This window comes from Acipenser ruthenus, chromosome 21 (genome assembly GCF_902713425.1).
Source record: "Acipenser ruthenus chromosome 21, fAciRut3.2 maternal haplotype, whole genome shotgun sequence".
Classification (NCBI taxonomy): Eukaryota; Metazoa; Chordata; class Actinopteri; order Acipenseriformes; family Acipenseridae; genus Acipenser; species Acipenser ruthenus.
In genome coordinates this window covers 15623909-15637720 of record NC_081209.1, presented here as the reverse complement: position 1 = coordinate 15637720, position 13812 = coordinate 15623909, and the positions used below count along the sequence as shown (strand labels likewise).

The 13812-nt window shown below is 39.6% G+C and overlaps 1 protein-coding gene across 4 annotated transcripts in view; it reads left to right on the top strand.

The window, feature by feature from the left end:
- The window catches only part of LOC117427629 (CUGBP Elav-like family member 4), a 263697-nt gene that overhangs the window by 190733 nt on the left and 59152 nt on the right, over positions 1–13812 (top strand). For all 4 annotated transcript variants that reach the window (XM_058994865.1, XM_058994863.1, XM_058994864.1 and 1 more), the window contains exons 4-6: positions 3569–3697; positions 6342–6421; positions 13003–13146. In XM_058994865.1, coding sequence (XP_058850848.1) covers positions 3569–3697; positions 6342–6421; positions 13003–13146 — 353 coding nt within the window. The remainder of the gene's footprint in view (positions 1–3568; positions 3698–6341; positions 6422–13002; positions 13147–13812) is intronic.

Genomic DNA, 13812 nt, shown 5'->3' with positions numbered 1-13812 from the left:
TTATAGAAACAATGTTTACGTGTGTTAGTTAGCAAGCAGCATGAGTGGTAAAGATGAGGAAACAACTGCCCAGGATATTAGGAAAGGTGAGTACCTGTAGGTATGTGGGAAGTGTGCAGCAGAGTGTTGTGTTTATAAAACACAGCTCGCATGGGAGGAGCCGTCATTGCCTACAGAAGAATAACACATGCGGAACTGATAACAAGACACAAATAGTTTGACACTTCAGTTTGACATTTGCATCTTTATAGTTTTCCATTTGCTCATTAACTGAAATCACAAATAACTGCCCGTTTATATCTGCGCTGCTGACGAACTTAAGAACATAAGAAGAACATAAGAAAGTTTACAAATGAGAGGAGGCCATTCAGCCCATCTTGCTCGTTTGGTTGTTAGTAGCTTATTGATCCCAGAATCTCATCAAGCAGCTTCTTGAAGGATCCCAGGGTGTCAGCTTCAACATTACTGGGGAGTTGGTTCCAGACCCTCACAATTCTGTGTAAAAAAGTGCCTCCTATTTTCTGTTCTGAATGCCCCTTTATCTAATCTCCATTTATGACCCCTGGTCCTTGTTTCTTTTTTCAAGTCAAAGTAGTCCCCTGGGTTGACATTGTCTATACCTTTTAAGATTTTGAATGTTTGAATCAGATCGCCGCGTAGTCTTCTTTGTTCAAGACTGAATAGATTCAATTCTTTTAGCCTGTCTGCATACGACATGCCTTTTAAACCCGGGATAATTCTGGTTGCTCTTCTTTGCACTCTTTCTAGAGCAGCAATATCCTTTTTGTAACGAGGTGGCCAGAACTGAACACAATATTCTAGGTGAGGTCTTACTAATGCATTGTAGAGTTTTAACATTACTTCCCTTGATTTAAATTCAACACTTCTCACAATATATCTGAGCATCTTGTTGGCCTTTTTTTATAGCTTCCCCACATTTTCTAGATGAAGACATTTCTGAGTCAACATAAACTTCTAGGTCTTTTTCATAGATTCCTTCTTCAATTTCAGTATCTCCCATATGATATTTATAATGCACAATTTTATTGCCCGCATGCAATACTTTACACTTTTCTCTATTAAATGTCATTTGCCATGTGTCTGCCCAATTCTGAATGCTGTCTAGATCATTTTGAATGACCTTTGCTGCTTCAACAGTATTTGCCACTCCTCCGATTTTTGTGTCGTCTGCAAATTTAACGAGTTTGCTTACTATACCAGAATCTAAATCATTAATGTAGATTAGGAATAGCAGAGGACCTAATACTGATCCCTGTGGTACACCACTGGTTACCTCACTCCATTTTGAGGTTTCTCCTCTAATCAGTACTTTCTGTTTTCTACATGTTAACCACTCCCTAATCCATGTGCATGCATTTCCTTGAATCCCTACTGCGTTCAGTTTGAGAATTAATCTTTTATGCGGGACTTTGTCAAAAGCTTTCTGGAAATCTAAATAGACCATGTCGTATGCTTTGCAGTTATCCATTTTCAATGTTGCATCCTCAAAAAAGTCAAGTAGGTTAGTTAGACACAATCTCCCTTTCCTAAAACCATGCTGACTGTCACCCAGGATATTGTTACCATATAGGTAATTTTCCATTTTGGATCTTATTATAGTTTCCATAAGTTTACATATAATAGAAGTCAGGCTTATTGGTCTGTAGTTACCTGGTTTAGGGTAACTTATAGGGCTGCACTGTGGTTCTCGTCCACGATGAGCACAGAACAGTTTTTAAAGCCCAACAAGAGCTGTTAGAGTGAGTAACACGGGCCCAACTGGCTCACCTGATAAAGGCACGACCGTGTGGTGTGCAACTGGGTGAGTCCTACAGTCAGGGGGGCACAGGTTCACATCCTGGCTGTGCCAAGTTGTTGATCTTCGTTGGGGATTCCACAGGGAGCATGGCATTGGCTCTTGCACTCCCATTGGTTAGAGAGGAACTGTTTCTCTTACTGTACTGACCAGACATCCAGTAGTTCACCGACATCCATGAGGAAGACCAACCGCATGGTCATGCAATCTAATTCCACCAATAACATAGTTTATCCTAGCCATGTTATAGTGCAGGATATTAGCCAGACCCCTGGAGCTCTTCAACTTTGTACTTACATTTTATTTGAACTTTGAACAAAATGTGGTGTTTGCTAGTAAAAACAGTGTTGTGCAGATGTGCTTGGTCTAGATAAAAAAAAAAAGCTGACTTAGAATGCTACAGCCCTTTGTTGAAATTTAAAAACGAAAAAAATTGTGTCTGTCAGTGTTATTAAAAAGGTGGATTGAAGGAATGTTCTTAAGTGGCTGAAGCACGTGACTGATGTCCCTGTTTGGGGAAAAAGGGAATCCATGGAGCAGGGGATGCAAACCGTGTTGATACTGAGAGTAAAGCACACGAGATACTCAAGCAAACCATGCTGATACTGAGAGTAAAGCACGCTAGAAACTCAATCAAACCATGCTGACACTGAGAGTAAAGCATGCTAGAAACTCAAGCAAACAGTGCTGATACTGAGAGTAAAGCATGCTAGAAACTCAAGCAAACAGTGCCGATACTGAGAGTAAAGCATGCTAGAAACTCAAGCAAACAGTGCCGATACTGAGAGTAAAGCATGCTAGAAACTCAAACAAACCGTGCTGATACTGAGTGTAAAGCATGCTAGAAACTCAAGCAAACAGTGCTGATACTGAGAGTAAAGCATGCTAGAAACTCAAGCAAATCGTGCTGATACAGATAGTAAAGCGTGCTAGAAACTCAAGCAAACCATGCTGATACTGAGAGTAAAGCACACTAGAAACTCCAGCAAACCGTGCTGATACAGAGAGTAAAGCATGCTAGAAACTCAAGCAGTTTGTAATATAGTATTGTGAGGCTTTAATGAGTAAGTAGGTTAATATGTCATCTGAATTGCTTTCTTTATATTTCACTTATTAGGGTTCTGTAGCTCCAGTATGACGTTATTGTCCTGTGTTCTCTTATTCTCTTTGCCTGGCTTTGAGCTGCTCTGAGCTTGCCTGGAGGACCCTAATCATAAGTGCCAGCACTGCCTGCTGTATATTTATATAGACAGAGTAGAGAGGGCCGGCAGAGCTGAAAGTTCACATTGTCACATAGTTTGAAAGGAAGGCTATTCTTTCCTGGTACTTACTGTATGATTCTTCAGACCAGCTGGTCGCAGTTCAAAGCCAGGTAAAGGCAGATTTAGAGAAAGATGTCATAATCTAAGCATTCGAGCAACAGAATCCAGAAACATTTATAATTTAAATGACATTTGAAGCTACTTACTCTTTAAGAATCTGATATTTATACGAATACCTGCTAAATGTAACTTTAAGAGTGGTTTCTATACATGTGTGTATGGGACAGTGTGTTTGGATGCATTTGTGTGCGTTGTCATGTCTGTGAGTTGCTGTGTGTTCGGGTTCCAGAACTAAATTAATCTTTTTTTTAAATCAACCACTTCTTTTATGTTAAACAGCGCATTCGATTATTCTGGAGGAAGACTTTCCTGTTGCTTTGTGACTTTGTCTCGTAAGATGTGTCTCTCTTGTTTTTTTTTTTTTTTTTAGAAGACAGGAAGCTGTTTGTGGGCATGCTGGGGAAGCAGCAGAGCGAGGAGGACGTGCGCAGACTGTTTGAGGCCTTCGGTCAGATCGAAGAGTGCACCATCCTGAGGGGTCCTGACGGGGCTAGCAAGGGTCAGCAGACACTCTTTCCTACCTTATTAAACACTGCCAGCAAGGGTCAGCAGACACTCTTTACCAGCTTTATTAAACACTGCCAGCAAGGGTCAGCAGACACTCTTTACCAGCCTTATTAAACACTGCCAGCAAGGGTCAGCAGACACTCTTTACCAGCCTTATTAAACACTGCCAGCAAGGGTCAGCAGACACTCTTTACCAGCCTTATTAAACACTGCCAGCAGCACATTATGGTAAATCAGATCACACAGCAGTAAGGGGAAAGTGAAAGCTGGCACAGTGGTAAATAACACATTCTGTATGGAAAAGGAAGGTGAACACTGTGGCAATATCTAGGCTTGTTCTTTTTCCAACTGGGGTTCTTCATTGGGAGATGAAGGCATCCAGAAGCACCAATAGGAAACGTCAGGTATGAGTGACACCTGTTTCATCTGCTGTGATTTCCCTCTGCGTGGAGATCTCCATCCAGCCCGGCTAGAAGCAAAGAATACAGTGAACATGGTTGCATTAAGCAGGCCCTGCAAATTGATTGTTGTCATCTTTAAGTATTAATCATAAGACACATAAGAAAAAGTACAAACAAGAGCAGGCTATTCTGCTCATCAATGCTCGTATGGTTGATTTATCTCAAAAGAACTCTTAAAGGATCCCAGTGATCTCTTCTACACTCAGTCCTAAGTCTCCATGTCATTTCCAATTAATCCTCAGGTCCTGGTTTCTGTGCTGCATCGATATCTGTTACCTGCACCTTTAGTAAAAGAAAAGAATGAACTGCACAATTGAGTGATTGAAGTATTAACAAAAATCACAAAGCTTTGCCAAAATAAAATGTATTTTTCAATATCTTTCGTTTCCTTATTTTTTTAAAACTCCCCTATTCAACCGCTCCCCACCTTCCAATCCTGATCACTCCTCTATCCCACTCCTTTTCACTCCTCTATCCCACTCCTGATCACATCTCTATCCCAGAGAGAGATGTCAGTATTGCATAGGCTTATTTCACAAGGGGAGGTTCATCAGATATCATAACTGTATCAGGAGCTAAAGAAACCTGGGACTCATTTATCTTCAGCAGTGCTCAGTTCACCTAGTGCATTGCATGCCATGTCAGCAGGCGCAGGTCAGAATCTATCAGGAGATCTTTAATACAGTTTGAGGTGTCTCTAATTGAGTGTTGAGACAGTTTAAACTCTCTGAGCTGATGTGGAAGATTGGGACTTCATGAATAATGCTGTGGGCTGTCAGTCAAGCTAACTTGCAGTGGACAGTACACCTAGACCTACAATCCACCCACAAACACATGTGACAATAAAATCAAATAAAAACCAATCTAAAAAAGTGTGTTTTCTGTTAATGAAATACGGTTCTAAACAGACGTCTGGCTTCATATATTTATACATTTGAACAAGGTCCAATACACCAGTATGTGTGATTGTTGAGTTAAATATGCTCCTGCACTACCGGCACACAGGTCCTTAAAGGTTTGTTTCTCTGGTCATTTCTGCTCAGATCATTGATTGTTATGCTTACTAACTACCAGCAAAAATCGCTTCTGGTAAGACTCCTGAACTCAAGGTTGATTCTGAGCAAGGGAGACGGGGAAGCAGACGAGTGTAAATGAGAAATAGCATACCAGACACAGAACCACTGGGCTCTTTGGGGCACGGAATAAAAGAGTCACTTATTCACATTTTGTTCCTCTGAAAACGAATAACCGCTGTTAATTGTATGTGTAATTTCATTGTCATCATTCATTCAGGATTTCATTTCGAGCAATTTGCGACAAGGTTTGAAGACGGTGGCTCTATTATTCTGGAAAGTAATGCAATGACAGTGTTTGGTGTTCATATAATTGATGTGCAGGGGATGCGCAGAGGGGGGCTGACTGATTTGGGTGGATGTTAAAATGTCAGGCTTTAATCATGGCTGCTGAATGAGGGATCCTTTTTATTCCTGTTTGAATTCCCCATTGTTTCAAGATTTAAATGCATTTTAATAAAAAGTTTCCTGTTCACCACTCTTTCGTATTTTCTTTACTGTGAATATTGTTTGTTTGGAGGAAACTACTTTTTACTGTCCCTTTGCTTCAGAGGCTTGCATATTGCACTACAGGCTTATGTGTTACATTCCCCAAAGTCATTGACATATAGAAATCACAAAAGAAGGGTCCCTGAGGAGCTCACCTGGTCAAGGCATGTCCTCATGGTGTGCAGGGGGAGTCATACTGTACAGTCACTGTGAAAGACAGCCAGAGAGAGAATCAGGAGTGAAATAACTGGAAATAAATCAGAGCAGGGAACAGATGAATCACAAATTACATTTAAACACCATGTTTGAAAACTGTTCAAATTAGTTTTAAAAACATATTTTTTTATTTGTAAAAAATGATTTCTAAGGGCGTCTGTAATCCTGGAAGCTGCTCTACTAACAACAGTATAAGACATGTGCTAAAGCTCTTGAGTGTGGAGCGACAGTAGTCAGTGGGATGGTAAGACATCTGTGAGGTTCTTGTTCCAATATCCAGGCTCTTCCTTTTCATTTAATTCAATGGCCTGAGGTGCTTGCCCATGACAAGTCCATCTTTACATGTGCATGCTTAAGAGTTTTGTTACAGGCTTGGTTCTCTTGTCTCGCTGTGCAGGTTGTTCCTTTGTGAAGTTCTCCTGCCACGCAGAAGCACAGACTGCCATCAACAACCTGCATGGAGGCCAGACCATGCCGGTGAGTACCAGACCAAGCCGATATTCAGCCTTCTCCAATAACACTGCCATGGTCCTCCACTACTGTGACACAGATCTGTCTGTATCTCTCCCTGTCCAGGCCTATACACTTTACTCAGAGGTAGACCTTGTGTAACCTCTCTATTGTGAATGTGCCCTGGAATTGACAGCTGACCTTGTTAACCATTACTTACATGGCAAAACAGTTACTAAGTTGCCAAGTAATACTAAAATAATTACCTAATAATTACATTAATTACACAGCATTATTACAATATAAAACCATTAAACTACTGTATTTGTACCCAACAAATTAGTTCCATAAATTGTCTCAGTTATGCACACCCAGTCATTAAATAGAGCCCTGTAAAATTATTTAGTTTTATAATTTCATTTTATTTCACAAATGTTTTATTGCGCACACACATTAATAAAACTCAAATAGATTTATATCAATAGTATACTATACATGTTTAAACTACACATATATATGTTAACACTGGAACAACCGTGTTTATAGGCACACCTAGAACAACCATGACCAGTCAATTTGACCGGCGTATTAAAAACATAAATATTACAATGAAAGGACAAACCATTGAATACAAGTCAGTTTTATTCAGGAACGTCATATAAAGCATCTACACAACCAAAACACTAAATAAAAAACTGACATTTGAACAGAAATGTGTTTATATACAGAAATACATAAAGCACAACTTCAAAAAATGGTAAAAACTGAAATAAACTAATATTTGAAAATAAGTGTGTATATACAGGTATATCATGTATACAAAACTGTACAACTGAAACGATGTAAATGTGTCTGTTTAATAAATGGGTTTATATTGCCTAAATAACATGCATATACGTAACTGAAGTGATGCATTTATATACAGACATACTATAATCGAAATGACATGAATAAACAAACATTTGAACAGAATGGGCTTCATTTACAATTGTTTACAGAGTCTAAGTGCTGGCACAAATCACACAGATACTATTTTTCTAAATATGCAGTGCACTTACCACAATGTCCATCTTTGTATCAGAATCTTGTTTGGTAAAATTTGCAGTATTCCAAACACTGCTTTGCTGTCCTGCATCTCTTCAGCGATCCATTTGCAATGTATATTGGGGTAAGACTTAATTGCTTAGAAAAAAACATGTGACTATTTATTTTAAACATTTTGACAGTCCTTGCACCATAGTAGTTACCATCATTTCTCATTAGCGGCAGTAACGGTAACGTACAGCCCCCCACTCTTTAATCAACTGCTTATTTACAGTAAATACTGCCAATGCCCTTCTATAAAGATACATTAAGATCAAATAAAAATATATATTTACACTACCCTACCATTGTGGGGCTGTTATAATAATTGCACTGTGGCAAGGATGACAGAGGTTGAGACTCGGAGACAGTTTGGAAAGTTCAAAATAAAACTTAAAACAAAAATACAAAATAAACAGGCACAAGGGCCAAACAAAAAGGTTCCAAACACCAAAAACACACAAAACTTACAAAATAAGGCTTCCAGGCTGGGCATTGCCTTCACTGGATTCAGATACAAAAAACCACTTCCTTCCTCTCCTTCTAGAACTCCCCCAAATGGGTGGCTGAGGCCTCCTTTTATGCCAGGTGGCTAAGTCCTTAATTGGATAATTAATGGGTTGATTGCTCCCACCTGACGCAATCAACCTGGGCAGGGAGGAGAATTTAACTCCATCCCTGCCAATATTTCCAAAGGCAGAGCCCTGCTCTACCACATGCACATACAGCAATCTACCCATTAAATAAACCCATAAGATTTGTATTGTTAATCCCAGTTTGATTTGAAGCAGTATACAACAAGCTCATTTACTAAGCAGCTTTAATCAGGCCAGGATTGCGGGAGGAAAACTGAGATGACTGTGCATGGTATTTACCAAAGAGTCACTTCCTATTTACTAACTAATGAGAAACAAAAATACAGGTCGGAAAAATTCAAATTCGCATACAGATTGTGGGTGGCAGCAGCTCTGAAGTTGCACACTGTATTTATTCCAATGACAGCAGGTGAAGGAGCTTACTTACTGCTGGAGGAAGGGATACAAATATGAGACAGAGGTAAAAGAAAATGTGTTGAAAAAATGTAGTTTCAATTTAAAATAATATTTTATTATCTACGCACCCTACAATAATGTGAAGCCTACAGTGCATCAACATGATTTGTTATGTATTACATGTAAGATAGACTTAAAAAAAAGCCTGCTAGGTATTCATTTGATTTTACTACTGTGTTGTTTAAGCCTATTGTTCATAGCTATATTTTTACAGAATGTAATGTGTACGGAGAACACATTAATATTATTTAATATGCCCTCATATTTATTAAGCTATTCATATTTATGTATTTATTTTCTTACTAAACAAACATAATGTGATCGCAAATATACAAATACATATATAGTACTTTAATTAATCAATTAAAATAAATACTGCATCATTGTGCATCAGTGTATATATATATATATATATATATATATATATATATATATATATATATATATATATATATATATATATATACACACACTGATGCACAATGAAAATGCAACAGTCCAACTTTTACATCAGTAGCTCATTGGACACATACATAATGTTATTTACATTTTAAATAGTGAGCAGATAGGTTTGTTGATTGTTTGAGTAGTATTGTTCCTTGGGATAACAAAATACTTTCATATTTGTGAGAAACACAGGGCTCTAATTACGTCTCAAATGTGCAGTTGTGAAAGAAACACATGTTTTCACAGGATATCTGGTACTACACTAGGTTAAAGTAATCTCTGTTTGCAAGCCCTGCCTTTAGACTAGCTTGCACTTTCTGGGTCATTTCATCTGTATAGAGAACTTTTCCTCACCCTTCAGGGCCTTCTTTCCTGTCAGTAACCAATCAGCTGCTTCCCCTAATGAGCAATACATTTCCTGAAAGGCAAGGCAACAAACTGAACTTTCTTTAACCTAGTGTTTTAAAATGAAAATACATATTTGATACCGCATGTTTCCTTCAAAAATGCACATTCGAGAGCTATACAGTGGATGAAAGGGCATAACTGATAAGATTTTACAGTGGATGAAAGGGCATAACTGGTAAGATTTATATAGTGGATGAAAGGGCATAACTGATAAGATTTATATAGTGGATGAAAGGGCATAACTGATAAGATTTATATAGTGGATGAAAGTGCATAACTGATAAGATTTATACAGTGGATGAAAGGGCATAACTGGTAAGATTTATATAGTGGATGAAAGGGCATAACTGATAAGATTTATATAGTGAATGAAAGGGCATAACTGATAAGATTTATATAGTGGATGAAAGTGCATAACTGATAAGATTTATACAGTGGATGAAAGGGCATAACTGGTAAGATTTATATAGTGGATGAAAGGGCATAACTGATAAGATTTATATAGTGAATGAAAGGGCATAACTGATAAGATTTATATAGTGGATGAAAGTGCATACAGTGCCTTGCGAAAGTATTCGGCCCCCTTGAACTTTGCGACCTTTTGCCACATTTCAGGCTTCAAACATAAAGATATGAAACTGTAATTTTTTGTGAAGAATCAACAACAAGTGGGACACAATCATGAAGTGGAACGAAATTTATTGGATATTTCAAACTTTTTTAACAAATAAAAAACTGAAAAATTGGGCGTGCAAAATTATTCAGCCCCTTTACTTTCAGTGCAGCAAACTCTCTCCAGAAGTTCAGTGAGGATCTCTGAATGATCCAATGTTGACCTAAATGACTAATGATGATAAATAGAATCCACCTGTGTGTAATCAATTCTCCGTATAAATGCACCTGCACTGTGATAGTCTCAGAGGTCCGTTTAAAGCGCAGAGAGCATCATGAAGAACAAGGAACACACCAGGCAGGTCCGAGATACTGTTGTGGAGAAGTTTAAAGCCGGATTTGGATACAAAAAGATTTCCCAAGCTTTAAACATCCCAAGGAGCACTGTGCAAGCGATAATATTGAAATGGAAGGAGTATCAGACCACTGCAAATCTACCAAGACCTGGCCGTCCCTCTAAACTTTCAGCTCATACAAGGAGAAGACTGATCAGAGATGCAGCCAAGAGGCCCATGATCACTCTGGATGAACTGCAGAGATCTACAGCTGAGGTGGGAGACTCTGTCCATAGGACAACAATCAGTAGTATACTGCACAAATCTGGCCTTTATGGAAGAGTGGCAAGAAGAAAGCCATTTCTTAAAGATATCCATAAAAAGTGTCATTTACAGTTTGCCACAAGCCACCTGGGAGACACACCAAACATGTGGAAGAAGGTGCTCTGGTCAGATGAAACCAAAATCGAACTTTTTGGCAACAATGCAAAACATTATGTTTGGCGTAAAAGCAACACAGCTCATCACCCTGAACACACCATCCCCACTGTCAAACATGGTGGTGGCAGCATCATGGTTTGGGCCTGCTTTTCTTCAGCAGGGACAGGGAAGATGGTTAAAATTGATGGGAAGATGGATGGAGCCAAATACAGGACCATTCTGGAAGAAAACCTGATGGAGTCTGAAAAAGACCTGAGACTGGGACGGAGATTTGTCTTCCAACAAGACAATGATCCAAAACATAAAGCAAAATCTACAATGGAATGGTTCACAAATAAACATATCCAGGTGTTAGAATGGCCAAGTCAAAGTCCAGACCTGAATCCAATCGAGAATCTGTGGAAAGAACTGAAAACTGCTGTTCACAAATGCTCTCCATCCAACCTCACTGAGCTCGAGCTGTTTTGCAAGGAGGAATGGGCAAAACTGATAGAGACATACCCCAAGCGACTTACAGCTGTAATCGCAGCAAAAGGTGGCGCTACAAAGTATTAACTTAAGGGGGCTGAATAATTTTGCACGCCCAATTTTTCAGTTTTTTATTTGTTAAAAAAGTTTGAAATATCCAATAAATTTCGTTCCACTTCATGATTGTGTCCCACTTGTTGTTGATTCTTCACAAAAAATTACAGTTTCATATCTTTATGTTTGAAGCCTGAAATGTGGCAAAAGGTCGCAAAGTTCAAGGGGGCCGAATACTTTCGCAAGGCACTGTAACTGATAAGATTTATGAAATGGTTAGCTACGACCCCTTTAATTACAGACAAACACATTAATAACTTTAGTATTAAGGCCCTGCAGCAATCGTGCCTGCCAGACCATTGGCTGCAACAGCAAGGGCAGAAAAAGGTGTTTTCAGTGCGTTTTGCACTGCATTGCTTACATGTTTAACGCTGTTTAAAGTGAGTTTCACCTGTTCCATTTAGAGAGAATCTACCTGTGAGACAATGATCGGCTGTGACAATATGTGAGGCATGTCATATTTAATATGTGCCCTGTAACTGCAACGTTACCAATCTCTATGTTCAACTACATCTCCCAGCAGGGTACTCCTTGGGTTGGGGAAATGGAAAGGTCAGGGAGAGCTTGCTTGCTGTGCTGAATACAGTTTGCCTTCGGCTGCTACAATTTGTGGGCTATTATTGAAAAAAGGAAATTGAATGTGATCTAAATGCCAGCCGCACAGGGGAGGGGGAGGCTCGCTGAGATTTGTGTCCGAAGTGCTTGTCATCGAGCCTGACAGACGTGGGTTTGTGCAGCGCGTCGCTTCCTGAGAAGCAGCAGACATTCCCTTTCAAATCATAGCCTCTTACACTCCCGCTGATTTGAGCCTGAGGGGGGCTGTCCCACCCCCTCTAAGCAGCCAGGAGAGAAGCAACCAATCACAATCTTAGAGCAGCCACAAGGATCCGCTAGCAAACTGATGCAGGACCAATCTATTGCTATACAAGGTCTGTTAATAATTTTCTACAAATGAGGTTTCACTTTAAAATAAAACCACTGTACAGCAATTAAAAATACCTAACCAACACAAACAGCAGACAATGAGTGCATCATTCCCCTGAGCATACTTATAGTGGAGGAGCCTATCCGTCCACCTGTCGCCTTACATTCTTACACATAACCAGAGTAGCGCTTATCCCATTGCGATGAGACTTCGGAATGACGTTCGAAAGTACAAGAGTATCACAATCTTGCACACTTTTTTATCACAATCTTCCACACTTTTTTCACTTCTTGTTTCTTCATGATCACGGTGGTCTGCTTTTCCATGATACCATGCCGAACCCGAGGTCAATTATTCTATTAATAAGCAACCGCCACAGAATCCATATTGCAATATGGAGTACGAAAGAACAATAAGTACAGTATCTGTAAACATTTTAAGGTGACTTTTCAGGCTTGCTGCTATGTACTGGTAGAGATACAGCAATGCTAAACAGATCTTAGACAGAATATTGGGACTCAGTTTTCAGTCTTGGTCAGTTCACTTCTACTCATGTCGATATTCCCACATACGTAGATGTCAATTTACCCCAAACACGTTTCTCCAGTGGTGAATGTCAAGGCTGGTCCCTCACTTTGTCAGTCCTGTACTGTAAATGTGGAATGAAGGAGGTAGTTGAGTGGTTCTGTATATATAGCTCTGTCTTGTGGTCCTGTGTTGAAGGGGGCCTCGTCAAGCCTGGTGGTAAAGTTTGCGGACAGTGATAAGGAGCGCACACTGAGGAGGATGCACCAGATGGCCGGGCAGCTGGGAATCTTCAGCCCCATGACCATCCAGTTCGGGGCCTATGGAGCTTACACTCAGACGGTACGTCAGGTTTGTGTGCTGGGATTTTGGTTTGTGTGGCTCAGTTAGTATCAGTGTGCATTTTTAGGGTGCTTATGCAAAAAATGTGATTGTGTCTGTCAGTCCGTCTGTCACACTCTACACGGCGAACACAAGTGCCTTGATGTTGCATCAGTCTTCACCACACAAGCATCAGAGACTGCTAGACCGTTATATCTGACTGCATGTGGCTATAACCCTATAAACTCTCGATTTTATACAGATATTTTGAACCGTTCAGTCGTTATTATTTCTGGTTTATATTGTATATTGGCATTTTTGTTACATCAAGTGTCCACTAAGAGAAACCAGCGATCTCGGAAGCACTTGTATTTGTACACAGACATGTTTAATAGTATACAACAGCAGAGGCATGTATTATTAATACACCTGAATCCAGGCCTTTCTTGCTCCTGTTGACATCATCTTGACTGTTAAGGCCACCGTTGTGACCACTATCTGCATTCCCAAATGTATCAACATTGATTTAGAACAAAAAACTAAAAGCTATAGAAGCTAAAATTGAAAACTGACCAAAACAGTGAATTAGAACAGCTTGCAAAAGGCCATCCCCCATTAAGGACACATATTGTTGAACACTTGACTGGCCTTTTCACTGTATTTCATCACTGATGAAGGCATCAGATA